At 41.7% G+C, this 25,135-nt stretch overlaps 1 protein-coding gene across 1 annotated transcript in view; it reads left to right on the top strand.

The window, feature by feature from the left end:
- LOC120030672 (calsequestrin-1-like) overlaps nucleotides 1–25,135 on the top strand; it is a 36,869-nt gene that overhangs the window by 9,395 nt on the left and 2,339 nt on the right. Inside the window, exons 2-9 of the mRNA XM_038976113.1 lie at nucleotides 14,095–14,188; nucleotides 18,450–18,550; nucleotides 18,816–18,927; nucleotides 19,208–19,281; nucleotides 19,585–19,715; nucleotides 19,962–20,007; nucleotides 20,126–20,180; nucleotides 20,428–20,528. Of these exons, the coding sequence (XP_038832041.1) occupies nucleotides 14,095–14,188; nucleotides 18,450–18,550; nucleotides 18,816–18,927; nucleotides 19,208–19,281; nucleotides 19,585–19,715; nucleotides 19,962–20,007; nucleotides 20,126–20,180; nucleotides 20,428–20,528 (714 nt within the window). The remainder of the gene's footprint in view (nucleotides 1–14,094; nucleotides 14,189–18,449; nucleotides 18,551–18,815; nucleotides 18,928–19,207; nucleotides 19,282–19,584; nucleotides 19,716–19,961; nucleotides 20,008–20,125; nucleotides 20,181–20,427; nucleotides 20,529–25,135) is intronic.

Below are 25,135 nucleotides of genomic sequence, written 5' to 3'. Positions count from 1 at the left end.
TTTTGGTTCTAGGTAGAACCCTTTTTGGTTCCAGATAGAACCCTCTTGGCTACACCCCAGTCCTAGCGATTTATTTGGTCATTGCTACAAAAAACAACAGGATATTGGTGTCAGGCCCTTACGCAGTCTCCATCTTCTTCCATCCCAGCAACAGTCTGTTTTCCCCCTACACTACAGCACACAGCAGTTTTTTAACCTATCAGATAATCAGACTCCTATCCCCAGATTCTGTCAAAAACACACGCACGCACGTGCACACACACACACACACACACACACACACACACACACACACACACACACACACACACACACACACACACACACACACACACACACACACACTCACTGACTGATTCTGCAGCTTTGGCCAGCTGCAGCCTGTAGCAGACAGCTATGGGGGTTTGATACTGTACTTGTCAGCAAGTCCCCAAAGCCTTGCCAAAAGAGTCCCGGTTGAAGCGGCCGGCCGGCTGCTCTCTCTCTGTCTATGTCGGGCTAAATTTACCCAACCCTCCATGACACTGACATTTCACCCTTTAATGCTTCCCCCAATCTAGCCTACCTAATCTGTTTAGGCCCACGTATTTAAACTAGGAATTTCTTCTGAGTGGTCTTGTATCAGAGATGATTTGGGTGCTGTCACTGTCTTTTAGTTCTATTACATCCCCTTCTTGTTTCTCACTATTTCCTGTGTGGGTTTGCACTGAATCTGCCCCCTTCTGGAGATTACAGTATGGTGCAGTTGATAGTTGTGACTACTAGGTTGCTGAGCTCTTCATTCTAGAATCATTCAGGAAATTTTTGGGCCTCATCATTGCTGTCTGAACATCATATGTAGAATCGGAGGTAGAATTCAGAAGAATGTGGGACATCAAAGCCTTGGAATCTCTTTAATGTCTCAAAGAGAATACATTTCTGTTATTGTGCTCCTATGAGGTGGATGATCACTGTTGTGTTCCTTTGAGGTGGATTTGACCTCGTTGAGGTTGTCGTTCCCAGATTTAGTCACAAGCGACAGGCAACGTGACACACTGTTGTTGCATTGTGTTTCTACTGGGAGGCTTAGAGAAGACGCATACACACACGTTGCTGTTGTGTTATAATAGTCTGTACTTCGTGTTGTGCCTAATGATTAATGAATGACCCTCCTCCCTCGCTGTAGGCGTACTGAATGTTGGAATGTATTTTTATATCTTATTCATAGGAGAGGTAATGTTAGGGCCGGGAAAGCACACACACACACACACACACACACACACACACACACACACACACACACACACACACACACACACACACACACACACACACACACACACACACACACACACACACACACACACACACACACACACACACACACACACACACACACACTGAAAGACAGGGGAGCAAAAAGCCTGGTTAAAGTTTAAAATCTGAATATAGATTTTTATTTTATTTCTTGCTTTGTAGATCGGAACATGAGGGAGAGGCAAAAGTGGAAAAGCGTACGTTGTCATGGTTTTCACTTGCTGTTGTCATGGTTACTCTGAAGTGTAAACATATATAAACACCTGTTTATTGGAGTATCATGTTGTAACGTCTTGGGCCTAAAATTTACACGGTATTGACACATTTTTAGAGATAAACAGTATACTACTGTACCATGGCTACTAATAGGAGCTGTAGTTATACACTTAGTAGTATTGTATTGCCGGTTAAGGTCATGTGGTCAGGAAAAACCTCCTAGTATTGTAGTATGGTTTACTGTGTGTTATTGTGCATCTTAGGCCTGTGTTCTGCCTCTTAAATACAGGCAGAATAGCCAGAATGAGGTACTCCAGGAGAATAGACAGTGTTTGATAAAGCTTTGCCACAAGGCCTCTCTTTGATAGATGGCTAACCAACACCTGACGACTGCAGAGTGATGTGTGATTCTAGGAGGGTATTGGCTGGTTGGCTGGTTTGGTGTGTGACAAAGCTGCGATGGAGCTCATGTAGTGAGCATGAGTCACTCACCGATGGTGACAAACAGAGCTCCTTAACACTCCTCAAGATGGTGTAGGGTGAAGCTGCCCCAGACGCTGATCTTGGGTCAGTTTTGCATTTTCCCTTCTAATGGTTCATCGTAGGATTGAGGGAGGGGAAGCTGACCTTAGATCTGTACCTAGAGGAACCTTAACCCCGGAGTCCAATACTGATACTGTAGTTGTGTTGGTGTTAAGTCTGATATGATTTAGAATGGATATTCAATGGCATGCAAAGCTAGGCTATTAAATGTGCATTCTGTAACTTTCAATTAATTTGATTCCCCCAGTGGAATTAAACTTAAGCTGTGACTGAAAACTGACTTAAACTCTGATTCAAACTGTTACGTAAAACCGACTTAAACTCTGATTCAAACTGTGACTTAAAACTGACTTAAACTCTGATTCAAACTGTTACGTAAAACCGACTTAAACTTTGTTTCAAACTGTGGACAAAACTGCCACTCAAACTCTGACTTACCAAGTCACACCCACGTGTTGCCTTTAAACAAAACTCTGCTGGCTGCTTTTGCTCAGCACGTTTAAATCTGTTGTTTGAATCTTTAATGCCCACCCAGTGCACTGTTATGTAACACGTCGCTGTAGGCTGTAGGGATGTGTTCAGCATGAAACATACTGTACACACACACACACACACACACACACACACACACACACACACACACACACACACACACACACACACACACACACACACACACACACACACACACACACACACACACACAACCACATACAACCACATACACATACGCACACACACACACGCACACATGTTCAGACACACACACACACACTGGTATTTTACAGCTACATCCATTACTTATTTACACTATAGCTGGGAGTGGATGGGATAGAACTGGAAGGCCTTCTGCATCCCTGGGCTCTTAGGGATGTACTGGTGTGTCCAGCACAGTGTTCATTTTGTGAACAAAAATTGTCACAAAAATATTAGTCAAACACCTTTTTTTCAGTGGCGAGACTACAACTGACTAAATAGACCCAGGAAAAACTATAACTAAACTTAAACGATTTTTCATTTCAGCTGACATAAACAAGAACAGACTAAATTGTCTCTGTGACTAAAATCAGACTCCGGCTCCGCCTCCGATTATACACATTGCGCAGGCGACTTTCTTGTTTCAACTTAGCTAACCAGTCACCACCAGCCTTGTAGGTACCTACCTTTTGCCTGGTTTAGAAACACAAGCTGCTTTACAAAATTAAAAACAATAGCAGCATTAAGTTTAACAGTAAAACAACAATCTACTTTACCAATACTTTGTGACACCATCTGGGGATTCTCTCTCTCTCTCTCGCTCACTCTCTCTCTGCTTGTGTGTGTCTTTTTGTTTTCTAAGTAATGTGTAATATCTATTTAGGCTGAATTAGGAATTGACATGGCCAGATAATTCCTATATAATACTATTATTCTTAAATATATTTCTGCTGTTGGGAAGAGTACAGGATGTTATACAGAAAAATATGTTGGTAGGACAAGGCTATGTATGTTTGTTCACGTGGAAGTCAGTGATTTATGTTTACTATGGGTTAATGAGGCAATACAAATGTGTTGTGACTGAAATGAAAGAGCACTTAGTTGACTAAAATGACCCACTATTTTCGGCATTTTGACAATAACTAGACTAAATCATTATTTAAATGACAAAAATGTGACTAAGACTTAATGATATTTTAGTCAAAATGACTAAGACTAGACTAAATCTAAAAAAAGACTGCCAAAATTGACACTGGTTTTAGCATCAAACACACACACACACACACACACACACACACACACACACACACACACACACACACACACACACACACACACACACACACACACACACACACACACACACACACACACACACACACACGTGTCGTGAGGGGTTCACCACCTCCCCTGCTAGGATCGGTTCCTGCTGGCGCTGTGACACGTTCTGTTTTTGCATCACTTTAGTTTTTATCCTGTTCCAGAAAAGCTTGTTTCCTGTCTTGAAAAGGGAGAGAAAATCTCTTATTATTGAGTTTCTTTGCGTACTAGCATACGGGGATTGAGTTGTGAACTCCTAACAGTTATTCAGTGGCTATGGGTAGAAATGTGACTCTTCAGTGTCCTGGGGTCTCATACAGAACTCAAATCTCTCTGCATCAAAACTAAGTGGTTTAATCATAACATTGGTGCAAGGAAAAAAATGGCTTTTGACACAAATGAGAAGTCTGTTGTGTTAATAATTGTATCAGTTTGTGTTCTTCTTTCCTTCGGAACGGAGAGGTAGAAGGGATGGATTTAATAAGCATGCACACAGTCATAAACACACCCTCCTCCCTCGCCCTACCTAATTACATCAGGACAACCACAATATACTGCCGCTGTTAAGACCAAAACATTATGCTATAATAACATCATGGAGGCCGTCAGACGTCTCATGAGCCGCTCCACTCTGTGAGTGACTCACTCAGATCAGATGTGACGCATACACAGACGTGTTGTGACTCATCAAACAACGAGCAGCGTTCAGCTCCCAGATCAGTTTTACTTCACATCAAAGGTCAGCCACACAGCAAGGTTGAAGATAAGCGATTCAGCTCTCAGATCAGTTTCAGCAAGGTTGAGGTGACCTGCTAGAACAGGGGTGTCAAAGTCAAATGGACGGAGGGCCAAATAAAAAATTTAGCTACAAGCCGAGGGCCGGACTGTTCGAATGTTCATTGAAAAATTTTTAAATGACGCATATAGTCTAGTGAACCTAATTGAACCTACTGAAAACCTAACAAATATATTCCAATATGATCAGATAAATAAAGCAATATTTCTTATGGCTCTGTCAGTAATCTTTAATTTTCAACAGACACAAAAGACAAATTTCCTTTATATAAAAATCCCCATAACATGAACATTAAATGAAAGAAACCGGTATTCAAGGCACCATCAGTAGCCTATATTTTCTATTTTAGCAAAAGTGGGCTAAATTTACTTCAAAGAAAAAAACAATAATAGCAATTTTCTATCATCCACTCAACTGAAATATTTTTAAAATATAATTGGATTGAAATACAATAAAATAAAGTGCAAAAATCTATTAATCAAAAACAACACTTTGTTTAAGGAGAAGTAACATGCAGTGAAAACAAATATTAAACTTTAACTTTTAAACTTGAACTGAGTAAAAACTCTAAATATGTGATTGCACAGTAATGTTCACTTGTTTGAGGTTGAGGGTGATACTTGGTGGTGTCCCATCTTTTCCACAAGTTCATCAATGTTCGGGGTAAGGCTCTGAGCTGAGGAAATCCTCAGAATTGAGTGGAGGTGTTCAGCAGTAAGTCGACTTCTGTGTGATGTTTTGTTCAGGTTCATCAAAGAAAACAGTTGTTCACACAGGTATGTGCTGCCAAACATAGACAACGTTTGAGCAGCCTGGATGCGCAGCTGGGGCATTGTGTCGGGGAGGAAACGGGCGAACTCCGCAGCACCCACTGCCGCATATTTTGCCCTCAGTGCATCATTGCATTGGAGGTCAATCAACTCCATTTGGAGGTTTGGTGGTGAGCTTTCCACGTCAACAGCAAATGGGTTAGCGAGCAGTTCCAACCTGCTTTTTTGTGCTTCAAAGTCAGCAAATCGGCGTCGAAAGTCAGCGGCAAGCATACCTATTTTATCAGCCAACTGTGCGCTCGGGAACGCACTGGTAGAGAGCTTCTCTTTCATGGTCTGGCAGCTGGGAAAGTGGCTCAAATTTTCTTTCCGCATCTGCGTCTCCCACAGAGTCAGTTTGGTTTTAAATGCCTTCACTGTACTGTACATATCAGAGATGACATGATCCCGACCCTGCAGCTGCAAGTTCATTGCATTCAGATGACTCGTAATGTCACACAGAAAAGCCATTTCACACAGAAACATTTCGTCTCGGAGTTGTGTTGTGTCTTTCCCTTTGCTGTCCAAGAACAGACAAATCTCCTCACGAAGCTCGAAACATCTTTGAAGCACCTTTCCCTGGCTTAGCCATCGCACCTCTGTGTGATAAGGCAAATCACCATGCTCCGTTTCTAACTCCGTCAGAAATGCCTTGAACTGGCGGTGATTCAAACCTTTGGCTCTGATAAAGTTAACTGTGCGCGTGATGATGCTCATTACATGCTCCATTTTCAAGGCTTTACCGCACAACGCTTCCTGGTGTATGATACAATGATAAGCTGTCAGCTCACCTGTCGCGTTTTCCTCTTGCATCTTTTCCCGTATCTTCGCCACCAGTCCGCTCCTGTGTCCACACATCGCAGGTGCTCCGTCGGTTGTCAAACCCACGAGTTTTTCCCAAGGCAGCTCCATCTCATTTACACATCTTGACACCTCTTCATACAAATCATGCCCCGTAGTTGTGCCATGCATAGGACGTAAAGCCAAAAACTCCTCTGTCACGCTTAGGCTGGAGTCCACTCCGCGGATGAAAATTGACAACTGGGCAATGTCAGAAATGTCGGTGCTCTCATCCACAGCCAAGGAATATGCAATGAAATCTTTTCCCTTTTTCACAAGCTGCTCTTTTAGATTGATGGACAACTGGTCTACTCTCTCGGCAATGGTGTTTCTGCTCAGACTCACATTTAAAAAGAGTTGCCTTTTTTCTGGGCAAACTTCGTCACAAACTTTAATCATGCAGTTTTTGATGAAATCCCCCTCCGTAAATGGCCGGGCTGATTTAGCGATCTCTTCTGCCAAAATAAAACTGGCCTTGACAGCAGCCTGGCCTTGTGATTTGGCTTTTTTGAACAGAGCCTGTCGAGATTCCTCTGCCTTTTGTAGCCTTTGTTCCATGTCCATATTCTTGTTTTTGTCCGCGTGTTTCGTTTCATAATGTCGTCTCAGATTATACTCTTTCAGTACCGCCACACTTTCTCCACACAGAAGACACACAGGTTTTCCAGCTACCTCCGTGAACATATACTCCGACTCCCACCTTGTTTGAAACCCCCGGTTCTCAGTGTCCACCTTCCGTTTTGCCATTTTTGATGGGTATCTGAAAGTTAATTTTACTGTGATGGTGACGACTGCTGTGCCAATAAATATTGAAATGAAGCAGCCTACTGCTCGGTGCGTCACCGTTGCATTGTGGGAAATGTAGTATTGGTGCGTGTAAAAGATCTGCGGGCTGCCGGCTTGCTGCGGTCTGCGGGCCGGTTCTAATAATAAATCAAGATCATCCCAGGGGCCGTAAAAAACCTTCTCGCGGGCCGGATGTGGCCCGCGGGCCTTGACTCTGACATATGTGTGCTAGAAGTACCGCTTTACTGTAACAATGGAGCTATTTTAATTTATGGACATGACGTTAATGCACAATTTACAGGAAACTAGGGATGTACTACCTCTTTGTTTTCCCTGTTTGCACTTGGACTGTCCTTCATTCACCCATAGAATATGAATGAGGATGCCTCTAAGCATTGAAACAGAGGCTGACATTTCTCCACCCCATTGGTAGGATTCAGGGTTGGTTAATCTGATCCAAGATTTTAGGAGGAATTGTACCCCATCATTCATCAACATTATCACATTGAGTGTGGGAAGTGCCCTCTACAAATGTATTGTTATTATTATTCATGTTATTATTATTACTGTTATCATTATTATTGTTATTATTATTAAGGTTATCATTATTCATGTCATTATTATTACTGTTATTATCATTATTACTGTTATTATTATTACTGTTATTATCATTACTGGTATTATTATTACTGATAATATCATTATTACTGTTATTATCAGTATTACTGTTATCATTATTATTGTTATTATTAATGTCATTATTACTGTTATTATCATCATTACTGTTATTATTATTACTGTTATTATCATTACTAGTATTATTATTACTGATAATATCATTATTACTGGTAATATCATTATTACTGTTATTATCATTATTACTGTTATCATTATTATTGTTCATATTATTGTTATTATTATTCATGTCTTTATTATTATTACTGTTATTATTATTATTACTGTTATTATTATTATTACTGTTGTTATTATTATTATTATTATTATTACTATTATTATTATTATTACTATTATTATTATTATTACTGTTATTATTATTACTATTATTATTACTGTTATTATTATTATTACTGTTATTATTATTATTACTGTTATTATCATTACTAGTATTATTATTACTCTTATTATTATTACTGTTAATGTCACGACTTCCGCCGAAGTCGGTCCCTCTCCTTGTTCGGGCGGCATTCGGTGGCCGACGTCACCGGTCTTCTAGCCATCGCCGATCCACCTTTCATTTTCCATTTGTTTTGTCTTGTAAATCAGTTTTTGCTCTCCTGCGCCTGACTTCTCTGCCGCCGGTATGTACCCCCTACAGTTATTATCATTATTGCTGTTATTATTATTACTGTTATTATAATTATTACTCTTATCATTATTACTAGTATTATTATTACTGGCATTATCATTATTACTAGTATTATTATTACTGGCATTATTATTATTACTGTTATTATTATTACTGTTATTATCATTGCTAGTATTATTATTACTGGTAATATCATCATTACGGTTATTATCAGTATTACTGTTATCATTATTATTGTTATTATTATTAATGTTATTATTATTAATGTCTTTATTATTACTGTTATTATCATTATTACTGTTGTTATTATTATTACTGTTATTATTATTAATGTTATTATTATTAATGTCTTTATTATTATTATCATTATAACTGTTATTATTATTATTACTGTTATTATTATTACTAGTATTATTATTACTGGTAATATCATCATTACGGTTATTATCAGTATTACTGTTATCATTATAACTGTTATTATTATTATTACTGTTATTATTATTACTGGTATTATTACTGTTATTATCATTACTAGTATTATTATTATTATGACTTTTATTATCATTACTAGTATTATTATTACTGTTATTATTATTATTACTTTTATTATCATTACTAGTATTATTATTACTGTTATTATTATTATTATTACTGTTAGTATTATTATTACTCTTATTATTATTACTGTTAATGTCACGACTTCCGCCGAAGTCGGTCCCTCTCCTTGTTCGGGCGGCATTTGGTGGCCGACGTCACCGGTCTTCTAGCCATCGCCGATCCACCTTTCATTTTCCATTTGTTTTGTCTTGTCTTCCCACACACCTGGTTTCAATTCCATCATTACATGTTGTGTATTTAACCCTCTGTTCCCCCCCATGTCCTTGTCCAGAATTGTTTATTGTAGTGCTTGTGCACGTTATGCTGGTGATTTATGGGTTTTGTCTACCCATTGATTTATTTGTTCTGTTTACGGTGGTTTTGTTTATTAAACTGCGCCATTGTAAATCAGTTTTTGCTCTCCTGCGCCTGACTTCTCTGCCGCCAGTACGCACCCCCTACAGTTATTATCATTATTGCTGTTATTATTATTACTGTTATTATAATTGTTACTCTTATCATTATTACTAGTATTATTATTACTGACATTATTATTATTACTGTTATTATTACTGTTATTATTATTGCTGTTATTATTATTAATGTTATTATTACTGTTATTATTGTTGTTATTATTACTATTACTGTTATTATTATTGCTATTATTATTATTACTGTCATTGTTACTGTTGCTATTATTATCATCGTCAGATCCAACCTTTTCTTTCCCTTTAGTCCATATTTTTTTATTTATTAATTTGAGTCAGTCAGAGTGACTCATGCTAGCTGAGAGAGAGAGAGATAGACAGAGAGAGCGAGAGAGAGAGACAGACCACCGACAGACAGACAGACAGACAGACAGACAGACAGACAGACAGACAGACAGACAGACAGACAGACAGACAGACAGACAGACAGACAGACAGACAGACAGACAGACAGACAGACAGACAGACAGACAGACAGACAGACAGACAGACAGACAGACAGACAGACAGACAGACAGACAGACAGAGCAAAATAGAAAGAGAGAGAAAGAGAGAGAGTGAGAGAGACTGACGGAGGGAGAGAGGGAGCGAGAGAGAGAGAGGGAGAGAAAGAGAGAGAGAGTCACAATGAATCAGATAGAAACTGCAAGTCAGAGAGAAACAGAAGTGACAGTGATTTCTCTGTGAGGAGATGATTGATAGTCTAACAGTGTTAGCCAGTGTATTAGTTATTCTCCTCCATCCATTCTCCTCCCCCTTCCTTCTTTCCCCTCCTTCCCCGCTCCTAAATTAAGAATCAAAGCTTCTCATCTGCTTCAGGCTCCCTCCTTGCCTCCCTCCCACCTTCTCCTCCCTCTTTCCTTCCCTTCTCTTCCCTCCTTCCCTCCCTTCTCCTCCCTCTTTCGCTCCCTCCGCCATTCACGTCTTCACCGGTGTCTCTGCCCCAGTCATAGCTTCTCAGATGGGCTGCCCAGAAGGCCTTATATAGCTCTAGGACTGTCTTGCCCAGCTCCCCACCCTAACGCCTGTCCAGTTCAGTTCAGTCTCTCTTAGAAATACCTCTGCTCAGACTATTTACACCCTGTGACAGAGGAGAAGAAGAAGTGGGAGGGGGCTGGGTTTTTTTTTCTGTTCGGGGGGGGGGTACTGATGGTTCCATTCTCAAAAGCATAACACCGACCGACAGATATTGGCTGGAAGACGTCATTGCGACCAGTTTTGCCCCCACTCTGTAATGTCTTGGCAAATGTGGTAAAGGACTTACCGCATTTAACTTAACATGTTAAACATTTTTATTATCAGTGGTCAATCAGAGGTATAGGTGGAAATGATCAGAAATGACTAGATAGAAAGTTAGGAGATCAAATGGTCAAGCTGTGGGAGGACAACTGGGCTGGCTAGTAGTTTACTATACAGTAGAACTGTTTGTTATAATGGATCATTTGTATGTTGCATAGTAAAATGTTTATTCAAATAGCGTCTCAGAGTAGGAGTGCTGCTTTTAGACCAGGTCCCTCCTGTCTTATTTATTATTATCTAAAAGGCCAAACTGATTCTAAATCCGTACTCCTACTTTATGAATAAGGGCCCTGAGCTACAGCCTTTGTGGTTCAAAGAGCATTTGTGCTTATTCTAAAGTCTGAACTCTGACCTCCATTTAAGTTAGATTGTTCTGTACTCTGCCTCTTGACCCGTCACCATCTCTGTGTTCTATGGACTGTCCTGTATAGTGGAAGTATTCTACATTCTATTCACTGTCCTGTATAGTGGAAGTATTCTACATTCTATTCACTGTCCTGTATAGTGGAAGTATTCTACATTCTATTCACTGTCCTGTATAGTGGAAGTATTCTACATTCTATTCACTGTCCTGTATAGTGGAAGTATTCTACATTCTATTCACTGTCCTGTATAGTGGAAGTATTCTACATTCTATTCACTGTCCTGTATAGTGGGAGTATTCTACATTCTATTCACTGTCCTGTATAGTGGAAGTATTCTACATTCTATTCACTGTCCTGTATAGTGGAAGTATTCTACATTCTATTCACTGTCCTGTATACTGGAAGTATTCTACATTCTATTCACTGTCCTGTATAGTGGAAGTATTCTACATTCTATTCACTGTCCTGTATAGTGGAAGTATTCTACATTCTATTCACTGTCCTGTATAGTGGAAGTATTCTACATTCTATTCACTGTCCTGTATAGTGGAAGTATTCTACATTCTATTCACTGTCCTGTATAGTGGAAGTATTCTACATTCTATTCACTGTCCTGTGATGTCATGACTCTGTCCATATGTCTTAATATCCATATTCATGATACTAACATAATATGTTTTATGATGATGTAATGACATCGGCAAGTAATCCCACTGGGCACACACTGGTTGAATCAACGTTGTTGCCATGTCATTTCAACGAAATTACGTTGAACCAACATGGAATAGATGTTAAAGTGAAGACTGTGCCCGGTGGGATATTAGTGATTAGTATACATTTACTATAAAGTAAAAAGTAATATAGTGACAACGCACTCTACATGAATATGGATATTGGGACACATGTTATGCTTTGTTCACTGTCCTTGGTTTACCGTCCCTTGTTTACTGTCCTTTGTTTACTCAGTCTTGTAGTAGTTATGGCCGAAATACAATCAAAGACGCATTGTCAACAACGCACCTTTCAAAGACAATTTCTCAGACTTTCATGGAGATCGCATTCCCGGTAACTCGGCGGATGTTGGCTCAAGCGTAAATGACCTTAACAAGTCTAGAGCAGTGCTCTTGTCGTCAATGCGCCTTTGATTGAATCCTGGACTACACGTGAATGTCCTGTGCTAAAGCATAACTTCTCTCTACAGTTACTCACCAGTCCAGCTGCCCTGACGTTCCAGGTATGTCCAGGCCTTCGAACCAGCCCTCAACGAAGCTGCTGCCCTACAGCAAAACCCTCAGCAGCTTGCTCTATCGCAGCGTCCCAAATGGCACCATATTCCCTATGGGCTCTGTTCAAAAGCAGTGCACTGTACAGGGAATAGGATGCTATTTGGGAAGCAGACTATTACTGCTCCTCTGTACCACAGCAGTGGAAGTAATGTTGCAAATAAAGGTCACCGAAATAACAAAACAAACTGAAACAGTCTACAGTTGGTCGAACCCCTTTATCATTTCATTCATTCATTCATTCATTCATTCATCCTTTCAACAATTTCATGCAAAACATAGATGCTGGCCCAAAGGAATTGCTTGGCACGAGAGCAGTACTTGTCACACTGACTTTACTGTAACCAGATTGAGCCACATAATGTTGGCCTTGTTTTGGTGGCCATCTTGGTTTGGTGCTATCCGGGAATGGTCCGTGCTATCTGGGATCCTGGGGACTTCCCAACCCCATTTGAAATTGACATTTAAAATTGGTAAGGTAAGGCTTAAGTTTAGGGTTAGGTAAGAGTTGTGGTCAGGGTTTAGGATAAGGACGTCCCAAGGATACCGGGTAGCATAGTCCAAACCAAAATGGATCTCAGGGCTGTTGTTATGGCTGAGGTGGAGTCTTGGACCGAACCGTGACCTGGCTAGGGTGGATGTTGCCTAGCTTGACTGTGTGGGCTGGACATATCACTGGATATTCCTTGATGGATATTGCCTGCTTTTGAATGATACCCATTCTGCATACATTTGTAAATAAAACATTTGTAATTATGTGATTCTTAAATATCATTTGGAGTACAATGTTTTCTCTACTTATATTTTGTTCCATGTATTGCCATAGATTGGTGGCCTCTGGTGGTTAAAATGAGAACAAAGTATGTGTGTTTGTGCGTCTGTGTGTGTGTGTTTGTATGTCTTTGCAAGTAGGTGTTGGTGAGCGTGTGTATGTAAGTTTACTCTCACAAAGCGTGAGCCCTTCTCCTTTTCCACCGGTCCACCGCACCTGTCGTGACCACGTCTCTTCCTGTTGAAACACTAGGACCATGCCCCCCCCCCCCTCTTCTCTCTCTGCCCTCTCATTTGCTGGGCTAACTATCCATCAATAGGTCCAGTTTCACACAGATTTAGAAAGTGCAAGGCAGCGCTCTAAGGCTTTTGCTTTTAAGGCCTTGAAAGAGGGAGGAAATGCCGTGGTTGGGGGTGGGAGTGCTTACAGAGTATGTGGGAAATACATTTTCCATGCAGTCCATTGGAGTGCAATGTGGTCATATGTGTCTAGGACTGGAGTGCTGAGCACCTCATTCCTGAGGGACGGCACATCTATTAACATAGGGGGGAGGGGGGGGGGAGCATACACATATCTATTCCGTTCCAAGTCAACCCCCTGTCCCTGTAGGCAGTTGTGTAGATCTGAAGTTATTGGATAGGTATGAGCAATATGTTGAAAATGTCACCTAGCCTATCAGAGGACACGGTTGAGCTATAGCGATATTGCTGATACCTGTCAGATCCATTCAAGGTTGTTCAAATAAGCAAGATCTAGAGATCCAAAAATGGAGCGTAAAACAGACGTTAGGATGCTAGGGTCCATGTGCTCTGATACAGCTCCATTTCTAACACTCTTCCTTTGTCTTTCTTTCTTTCTCTCTTCTCTCTCTTCTCTGCAGCTTGCAGCCCAGGTTCTTGATGATATCGATGATGAAGACATTGGATTCGGTCTTGTGGATGAGAAGAAGGACCTCTCTGTCGCCAAGAAGCTGGGTAAAAGCTCACTCATCTCTTGACCCCCTTTTCATCATCGATTAAACCTCAGTCGTTCAGTCTGACTTCACATAGAATCCTGATCACTCCTGCCCTCTTCTGCCCGAGGTGTGGTATCGTTCCTGTTGAAATAGATTAGAGCAGTGGTTTTCAAACCTCTCCTCAGGACCCCCAGACATTTCACAATTTTGTTGTAGCCCTGAACTAACTCATCTGATTCACAGGCAGTGCCTAGTGAAAGTCTTGACACCCCTTGCACAGTCTTCACATTTTGTTGTCTTAATTATAAATGTAAAAAGGGATTCAATTCGATTTTTTTTCCTGCAGTTCTATACAACCTACTCCACATTTTGAAGTGAAAGAAAAATTATAGAAAATGTTCTTAATTAATAAAAATTGAAGATATTTTGATTGCGTATGTCTTCACATCCCAAAGTGAATACTTGTTGGAAGGACCTTTGGCAGGCAATTACAGCTGTGAATCATTTTGAATAAGATTCTACAAACTTTGCACAACTCTTAAAGCAACATGCTCAGACAATTTGGTTGGGAATCATTGATGGACAGGAATATTCAAACCTTGTCTCTGAGTTCCTGAATGACTCGACCATTCAGAAACACTCAACACATATTACTCAACACAGGAGCTTTGGCATTAACATTAAAATGTTGTATAATTGTCCCGTTGAAAAATAAAACTCCATCCCAGGGTTAGATTTTAGGAAGGTTTTCCTCCAACCGTTTACCTGGGGTTTGCTCATTTTTATTTTGATCCTGACAAACTCCCCAGCTCCTGCCAGTGACAAGCATACCCATAATATGATGCTGCCACCATTCAAAATACAGAGGGTTTCACTCTGTGTAGTGTTGTATTGGATTTGACCCAAACCTGTAGTTTTTCATTTAGGTCAAAGTTGATTTATTTATTTGTTTTGTCTTGCAGTATTACATAACAGCCTTTTTGCAAACACAATGGATGATCTGGAGTGGATATTTTAACACAGGCTTCCTTCTTTTTCACTCATACAAGCCAGTAATGGGGAGTGAAAGTAATGTTGTTGATCCTCTGTATGTTCAAGGATTAACAAAATACAATAGTAGACCTACAGTAGTAGATCTACAGTAATATGCCTACAGTAGTAGACCTACAGTAATATACCTACAGTATCAGACCTACAGTAATATACCTACAGTAGTAGACCTACAGTAGTAGATCTACAGTAATATACCTACAGTAGTAGACCTACAGTAGTAGACCTACAGTAATATACCTACAGTATCAGACCTACAGTAATATACCTACAGTAGTAGACCTACAGTAGTAGATCTACAGTAATATACCTACAGTAGTAGACCTACAGTAATATAGCTACAGTAGTAGACCTACAGTAATATACCTACAGTAGTAGACCTACAGTAGTAGACCTACAGTAGTAGACCTACAGTAATATAGCTACAGTAATATAGCTACAGTAATATACCTACAGTAGTAGACCTACAGTAGTAGACCTACAGTAGTAGACCTACAGTAATAGACCTACAGTAGTAGACTTACAGTAGCAGACCTACAATAGTAGACTTACAGTAGCAGACCTACAGTAGTAGACCTACAGTAATATACCTACAGTAGCAGACCTACAGTAATATACCTACAGTAGTAGACCTACAGAAATATACCTACAGTGATATACCTACAGTAGTAGACCTACAGTAGTAGACTTACAGTAGTAGACTTACAGTAGCAGACCTACAATAGTAGACTTACAGTAGTAGACCTACAGTAGTAGACCTACAGTAGTAGACTTACAGAAGCAGACCTACAGTAGTAGACCTACAGTAGTAGATCTACAGTAATATACCGACAGTAGTAGACCTACAGTAATATACCTACAGTAGTAGACCTACAGTAGTAGACCTACAGTAGTAGACCTACAGTAATATAGCTACAGTAATATACCTACAGTAATATACCTACAGTAGTAGACCTACAGTAGTAGATCTACAGTAATATACCGACAGTAGTAGACCTACAGTAATATACCTACAGTAGTAGACCTACAGTAGTAGACCTACAGTAGTAGACCTACAGTAGTAGACTTACAGTAGTAGACCTACAGTAGTAGATCTACAGTAATATACCTACAGTAGTAGACCTACAGTAATATAGCTACAGTAGTAGACCTACAGTAGTAGATCTACAGTAATATACCGACAGTAGTAGACCTACAGTAATATACCTACAGTAGTAGACCTACAGTAGTAGACCTACAGTAATATAGCTACAGTAATATAGCTACAGTAATATACCTACAGTAGTAGACCTACAGTAGTAGACCTACAGTAGTAGACCTACAGACACATAAAAGCCTCGTTATAAACTGGGTGGTTCGAGCCCTGAATGCCAATTGGCTGACCGCCGTGGTATATCATATCGTATACCACGGGTATGACAAAACATTTATTTTTACTGCTCTAATTCCGTTGGTTACAAGTTTATAATAGCAATACGACACCTCGGGGGTTTGTGATATATGGCCAATATACCATGGCTAAGGACTGTGTCCTGGCACCCCACTTTGCATTGTGCCTAACAACAGCCCTTAGCAGTCGTATATTGGCCAAATAGCACACCCCCCCGGGCCTTATTGCTTCAGTATCCCCCTCAGTACATCATTCAGCCACCAGAGAGCTGTAGTGGTCAACAAACATTCCTCACAGAGAGATCTGAGTCTCTCACTTTCAGTTTCTAAATGACTTGCAGCTCTCTGTATCTTTGTCCTTATAATACCATGTAATATTTATTGTCCAATAAATCTTATCCTTATCTCATACTGTCACTGCCATGAACAAATATATGTCTAAAATGCTGTCCCTCCACACCTGATTCCACTAATCAAAGGTTTGCTGATGGGTCAAAAACTATATCATTGTACTCCTTTGTCTTCCCAGGACTAGGCTTGAAGAAACACTGAGCTAAAGTAAAGACAACCATTGCATTTACAGTAGGGCATAACTCTGGACCCAATCTAGTAGCTGTGTAAGATATCTTTGTAACAATGAACATATTATATGGGAAGGGAAGGATTTTTCCAAACAAGGAATAAAATCTGTCCCCCAGTTGATGGCCCTAGTTCTGGTTAGGAAAGATTATGGTCATGTTACATGTTCAGGAAGAAGTCAGGGCTCTACAGTCTAGACACATACAAGCTTCAGTAGCACCCTCAGTAGATCATTCAGCCACCAGAGAGCTGTAGTTGTCCAACAACATTCCTTGCAGAGATATGAGTTTCACACCCAGTTTCTAACTGAAAAAACATTCCTTTGCGGAGATCTGATTATTTCATACTTTCATTTTCTAACTGACTTGCAGCTCCCTCTATCTGATACCGATCTTATCCTTATCTTGTACTGTCACTGCCCTGGGGAAAAAATGTCTAAGTGGGTCAGTCACCGGGATGCAATTTAACAACTAAAGCATTCTACTTCAAGAGGGAGTAACTAACTTTATGTTCATACTGTGTAGATAAAATAATACATTATTTTACAGGTGAGAACAATGTCTTGTTACCAACTTACTTGCCCATCCCTTCCCTAGCCCCTATCTCCTAGCCCCTATCTCCTAGCCCCTATCTCCTAGCCCCTATCTCCTAGCCCCTAGCCAGAGTCTCTAACCTGTCCCCCTAAATCCTCGACCCTAAGTATATTTTCTAACCTGTCCCCAAACCATAACCCCTAACCAGAGTTCCTAGCATGTCCCCTAAACCCTAGACCCTAAGTAGAGTTCCTAACCTGTCCTCTAAACCCTAGTCCCCAGAGTCTCTAACCTGCCCCATCCCTTCCCTAGCCTCATCCCTTACCTAGCCTCATCCCTTACCTATACCTAGCCCCATCCTTTCCCTAGCCCCATCCCTTCCCTTCCCTAGCCCCCACCCCGTCCCTAGCCCCACCCCTTCCCTAGCCCCATCCCTTCCCAAGCCCCTAGCCTGATCCCTTCCCTAGCCCCCACCCCGTCCCTAGCCCCACCCCTTCCCTAGCCCCATCCCTTCCCAAGCCCCTAGCCCGATCTCTTACCTAGCCCCATCCTTTTCCTAGCCCCATCTCTTCTCTAGCCCCCATCCCTTCCCTAGCCCCATCTCTTCCCTAGCCCCCATCTCCTCCCTAGCTTCCATCTCCTCCCTAGCCCCATCCCATCTCTTCCCTAACCCCCATCGCTTCCCTAGCCCCTAAACAGTGTCTCTAACCTATCATCGTCCCTCCTCAGGTCTGGATGAGGTGGAGAGCATCTACATCTTTATTGATAATGAGATCATTGAGTATGACGGTGAGCTGGCCGCTGACACCCTGGTGGAGTTCCTCTACGACGTGAGTAACTGTTATAACATTATACAGTCATTTAGGTGTCGTGCCACCTCATTTTGGTTACAGTCATTTTGGTTGTAACTTAACTTAAGTTTGCTTTTATTACTATGTAAACACTCTTGATAGTGTAGTGTATTAATCGGTGATTACATTGTGTTTCCTAAATATTGTTCTGAAATGGATAGAAAAAATAAGGCCAGTAAAATCTTCCTCTAACTTCTAAAGTCTTCTCTCCACATCTCTTCTCCCTCACGCAATCTTTCTGCAGGTGATTGAGGACCCCGTGGAGATAATTGATAATGAGCGTGAGCTGAAGGGCTTCCACAACATTGACGAGGACATCAAGCTGGTCGGCTACTTCAAGAGTGAAAAATCCCCCCGTAAGTACAGCCAACACACTCTGTGGGAAAGACCAGAGAAATCATGACTGAAATTGCTAGCCTAGTCCCAGATGTCTTTGTGCTGTCATGTCAACTCCTATGGTTATTGTCCCTGAATTGGCACAAACAGATCTGGGATCAGGCTAGTGGGTTGCTAGTCACAACGCCTATTTCTGTGAACCACATGCAGGTATTCTATGCCTGAATTCTGACAATTTCCTCAGTCAGGTATGTCAATGAGAATATCACGTTAGGTTAATGTTATTTTTCTCTTTTACAGACTTCATTGAGTATGACGACGCTGCCGAGGAGTTCCATCCATTCATCAAGTTCTTCGCCACCTTTGACCCTAAGGTACGGAACCACAGAGGGTAAAATTAGAGTTGGCTGTATTCTAAACTCCATTCTGGAATATTTCCATTGTCCCCAATGCAGACCAACTGTCTGTATGCTGTACCATTTTTAGTAGTCTTAACTTGAAAAGATAAGATACTGCGCTACCTTGAAGTGTTAAGTCAACTCAGGAAATCAAGTTCAGTCCACAAAACGTAATATTAGTTACATTGCAAATACTTTCATTCAAAATGTTAACTCATCTTTTTATGTTGAAACAACAGCTTTCTGATAGCCAGATTGATGTTCTTTGTCCATATCCAGATTGCCAAGAAGCTGAATATGAAACTGAACGAGGTTGACTTCTATGAGCCCTTCATGGAGGAACCAATGACCATCCCAGGAAAGCCGTACACTGAGGCTGAGCTTGTAGACTACATTGAGGAGCACGACAGGTGAGTTAGGGCCTGCAGATCAGCTGACCTACAATGCAAAACCAGAAGGCCTATACTATGTTATGTAGACAAAGTGTGGTTCAAACTACATTAATTTTTATTCCAAGCCACTGTGCTCTTGCTTCAGCCTTTCCTTGTTTGCTCTTTTGGGTCTAGGCCGTGTTACTGTGAATGTACTCTATGACTGCCGATGTAAAAAGGGCTTGATAATCTTAATGTGATTGATTGATATCATTCTCATTGCAGGCCCACTCTGAGGAAGCTGGAGCCCCACAGCATGTACGAGACCTGGGTAAGATTTATTCACTCACTATTGAAACGTCTAGAAACCGGAACTGTCCAGTGGGCCTATTTCTCATGGAGATGTACAGTAGGCGTGAGTCGCGTTCTTTCTTTCTTTCTTCCTTTAGGAAGATGACATTGATGGAGAGCACATTGTTGCCTTCGCTGAGGAGGATGACCCTGGTATGTACAGTGCACTAGTCCAAAGCAACATTTTACTATATATATATGCTATATATACGTTTTACTATATATATGCACTATATATATATATATATATATATATATATATATATATATTCTCTGCTCTTTCACAAATCTGGTCCTAATTTTTTTTTTAAAGTTAGATAATAAAAATACAATTGTCTTCCAATGTGGGGGCGTAGAAGGGGCTAAAAGACTACAGTATCTAACCTTTGACCTTTCCAAGACGGTTTTGAGTTCCTGGAGATCCTGAAAGAGGTGGCCCGTGAAAACACTGACAACCCCGACCTCAGCATTGTCTGGATCGACCCCGACGACTTCCCCCTGGTAAGAACAAGCTGAAGATATGTGAACTGGCTGAACATACTGTGTACAGTGCATTCGGAAAGTATTCAGACCCCTTGACCTTTTCCTAATTTTGTTACATTACAGCCGTATTTAAAATGGATTACATTTTTTTTTTAAATCAATCTACACACAATACCCCATAATGACGAAGCAAAAACAGCTTTTTGGAAATGTTTGCAAATTAAAATAAATACATCGAAATAACTTATTTACATAAGTATTCATGCCATTTTCTATGAGACTCAAAATTGAGCTCTGGTGCATCCTGTTTCCATTGATCATCTTTGAGATGTTTCTACAACTTTATTGGAGTCCACCTGTGTTAAATTCAATTGATTGGACATGATTTGGAAAGGCACACACCTGTCTATATAAGTTCCCACAGTTGACAGTGCATGTCAGTACAAAAACCAAGCCATGAGGTCGAAGGAATTGTCCATAGAGCTCCGAAACAGTATTGTGTCGAGGCACAGATTTTGGGAAGGGTACCAAAAAATGTCTGCAGCATTGAAGATCCCCAAGAACACAGTTGCCTCCCTCATTCTTAAATGGAAGAAGTTTGGAACCACCAAGACACTTCCTAGAGCTGGTCGCCCGGCCAAACTGGGCAATCGGGAGAGAAGGGCCTTGGTCAGGGAGGTGAACAAGAACCCGATGGTCACTCTGACAGAGCTCCAGAGTTCCTCTATGGAGATGGGAGACCCTTCCAGAATGACAAGCATCTCTGCAGCACTCCACCAATGAGGCCTTTAAGGTAGAGTGGCTGGACGGAAGGTAATCCACAGTAAAAGACACATGACAGCCCACTTGGAGTTTGCCAAAAGGAACCGAAAGGACTTTCAGACCATGAGAAACAAGATTCTCTGGTCTGATGAAACCAAGATTCAACCCTTTGGCCTGAATGCCAAGCGTCACGTCTGAAGGAAACCTGGCGCCATCCCTACAATGATACATGGTGGTGGGAACATCATGCTGTGGGGATGTTTTTCAGCGGCAGGGACTGGGAGACTAGTCAGGATCAAGGGAAAGATGAACCGGAGCAAAGTACAGAGAGATCCTTGATGAAAACCTGCTCCAGAACCCTAAGCACACAGCCAAGACAACACAGGAGTGGCTTCGGGACAAGTCTCTGAATGTCCTTGAGTGGCCCAGCCAGAGCCCGGACTTGAACCCGATCGAACGTCTCTGGAGAGACCTGAAAATAACTGTGCAGAAACACTCCCCATCCAACCTGACAGAGCTTGAGAGGATCTGCAGAGAAGAACGGGAGAAACTCCCCAAATACAGCTGTGCTAAGCTTGTAGTATAATTTCTTTAACTAGGCAAGTCAGTTAAGAACAAATTCTTATTTACAATGACTACCTACACCCACGGCCATTCCCTCCCCTAACCCAGATGACGCTGGGCCAATTGTCGCCACCCTATGGTACTCCGAATCACATCTGGTTGTGACACAGCTTGGGAACGAACCAGGTTCTGTAGTGATGCATCTAGCACTGCAATGCAGTGCCTTAGACCACTGCGCCACTCTGGAGGTATACCCAAGAATACCTACAGTAGCAGACCTACAGTAATATACCTACAGTAGTAGACCTACAGAAATATACCTACAGTAATATACCTACAGTAGTAGACTTACAGTAGCAGACCTACAGTAGTAGACTTACAGTAGCAGACCTACAATAGTAGACTTACAGTAGCAGACCTACAGTAATATACCTACAGTAGCAGACCTACAGAAATATACCTACAGTGATATACCTACAGTAGTAGACCTACAGTAGTAGACCTACAGTAGTAGACTTACAGTAGTAGACTTACAGTATCAGACCTACAGTAGAAGACTTACAGTAGTAGACTTACAGTAGCAGACCTACAATAGTATACTTACAGTAGCAGACCTACAGTAGTAGACCTACAATAGTAGACTTACAGAAGCAGGCCTACAGTAGTAGACTTACAGTAGTAGACTTACAGTAGTGGACCTACAGTAGTAGACTTACAGTAATATACCTACAGTAGTAGACCTACAGACACATAAAAGCTTCGTTATAAACTGGGTGGTTCGAGCCCTGAATGCCAATTGGCTGACCGCCGTGGTATATCATATCGTATACCACGGGTATGACAAAACATGTATTTTTACTGCTCTAATTCCATTGGTTACAAGTTTATAATAGCAATACGACAGCTCGGGGGTTTGTGATATATGGCCAATATACCATGGCTAAGGACTGTGTCCTGGCACCCCACTTTGCATTGTGCCTAACAACAGCCCCTAGCAGTCGTATATTGGCCATATAGCACACCCCCTCGGGCCTTATTGCTTCAGTATCCCCCTCAGTACATCATTCAGCCACCAGAGAGCTGTAGTGGTCAACAAACATTCCTCACAGAGAGATCTGAGTCTCTCACTTTCAGTTTCTACATGACTTGCAGCTCTCTGTAGCTTTGTCCTTATAATACCATGTAATATTTATTGTCCAATAAATCTTATCCTTATCTCATACTGTCACTGCCATGAACAAATATATGTCTAAAATGCTGTCCCTCCACACCTGATTCCACTAATCAAAGGTTTGCTGATGGGTCAAAAACTATATCATTGTACTCCTTTGTCTTCCCAGGACCAGGCTTGAAGAAACACTGAGCTAAAGTAAAGACAACCATTGCATTTACAGTAGGGCATAACTCTGGACCCAATCTAGTAGCTGTGTAAGATATCTTTGTAACAATGAACATATTATATGGGAAGGGAAGGGTTTTTCCAAACAATGAATAACATCTGGCCCCCAGTTGATGGCCCTAGTTCTGGTTAGGAAAGATTATGGTCATGTTACATGTTCAGGAAGAAGTCAGGGCTCTACAGTCTAGACACATACAAGCTTCAGTAGCACCCTCAGTAGATCATTCAGCCACCAGAGAGCTGTAGTTGTCCAACAACATTCCTTGCAGAGATATGAGTTTCACACCCAGTTTCTAACTGAAAAAACATTCCTTTGCGGAGATCTGATTATTTCATACTTTCATTTTCTAACTGACTTGCAGCTCCCTCTATCTGATACCGATCTTATCCTTATCTTGTACTGTCACTGCCCTGGGGAAAAAATGTCTAAGTGGGTCAGTCACCGGGATGCAATTTAACAACTAAAGCATTCTACTTCAAGAGGGAGTAACTCACTTTATGTTCATACTGTGTAGATAAAATAATACATTATTTTACAGGTGAGAACAATGTCTTGTTACCAACTTACTTGCCCATCCCTTCCCTAGCCCCTATCTCCTAGCCCCTATCTCCTAGCCCCTATCTCCTAGCCCCTAGCCAGAGTCTCTAACCTGTCCCCCTAAATCCTCGACCCTAAGTATATTTTCTAACCTGTCCCCAAACCATAACCCCTAACCAGAGTTCCTAGCATGTCCCCTAAACCCTAAGTAGAGTTCCTAACCTGTCCTCTAAACCCTAGTCCCCAGAGTCTCTAACCTGCCCCATCCCTTCCCTAGCCTCATCCCTTACCTATACCTAGCCCCATCCTTTCCCTAGCCTCATCCCTTACCTATACCTAGCCCCATCCTTTCCCTAGCCCCATCCCTTCCCTAGCCTCATCCCTTCCCTAGCCTCATCCCTTACCTATACCTAGCCCCATCCTTTCCCTAGCCCCATCCCTTCCCTAGCCCCATCCCTTCCCCAGCCCCATCCCCTTCCCTAGCCCCATCCCCTTCCCTAGCCCCATCCCCTTCCCTAGACCCATCCCTTCCTTATCCCCATCCCTTCCCTAGCCCCATCCCTTCCCTAGCCCCATCCCTTCCCTAGCCCCATCCCTTCCCTAGCCTCATCCCTTACCTATACCTAGCCCCATCCTTTCCCTATCCCCACCCCTTCCCTAGCCCCATCCCTTCCTTATCCCCATCCCTTCCCTAGCCCCATCCCTTCCCTAGCCCCCACCCCGTCCCTAGCCCCACCCCACCCCTTCCCTAGCCCATCCCTTCCCAAGCCCCTAGCCCGATCTCTTACCTAGCCCCATCCCTTTCCTAGCCCCATCCCTTCTCTAGCCCATCTCTTCTCTAGCCCCCATCCCTTCCCTAGCCCCATCTCTTCCCTAGCCCCCATCTCCTCCCTAGCCCCCATCTCCTCCTCCCAGACTCGAAATTGAGCTCTGGTGCATCCTGTTTCCATTGATCATCTTTGAGATGTTTCTACAACTTTATTGGAGTCCACCTGTGTTAAATTCAATTGATTGGACATGATTTGGAAAGGCACACACCTGTCTATATAAGTTCCCACAGTTGACAGTGCATGTCAGTACAAAAACCAAGCCATGAGGTCGAAGGAATTGTCCATAGAGCTCCGAAACAGTATTGTGTCGAGGCACAGATTTTGGGAAGGGTACCAAAAAATGTCTGCAGCATTGAAGATCCCCAAGAACACAGTTGCCTCCCTCATTCTTAAATGGAAGAAGTTTGGAACCACCAAGACACTTCCTAGAGCTGGTCGCCTGGCCAAACTGAGCAATCGGGAGAGAAGGGCCTTGGTCAGGGAGGTGAACAAGAACCCGATGGTCACTCTGACAGAGCTCCAGAGTTCCTCT

Source organism: Salvelinus namaycush, chromosome 36, assembly GCF_016432855.1.
Source record: "Salvelinus namaycush isolate Seneca chromosome 36, SaNama_1.0, whole genome shotgun sequence".
Lineage (NCBI taxonomy): Eukaryota > Metazoa > Chordata > Actinopteri > Salmoniformes > Salmonidae > Salvelinus > Salvelinus namaycush.
Note: the sequence above shows the minus strand (reverse complement) of the source record. Positions and strands in the feature narration are given on the sequence as shown.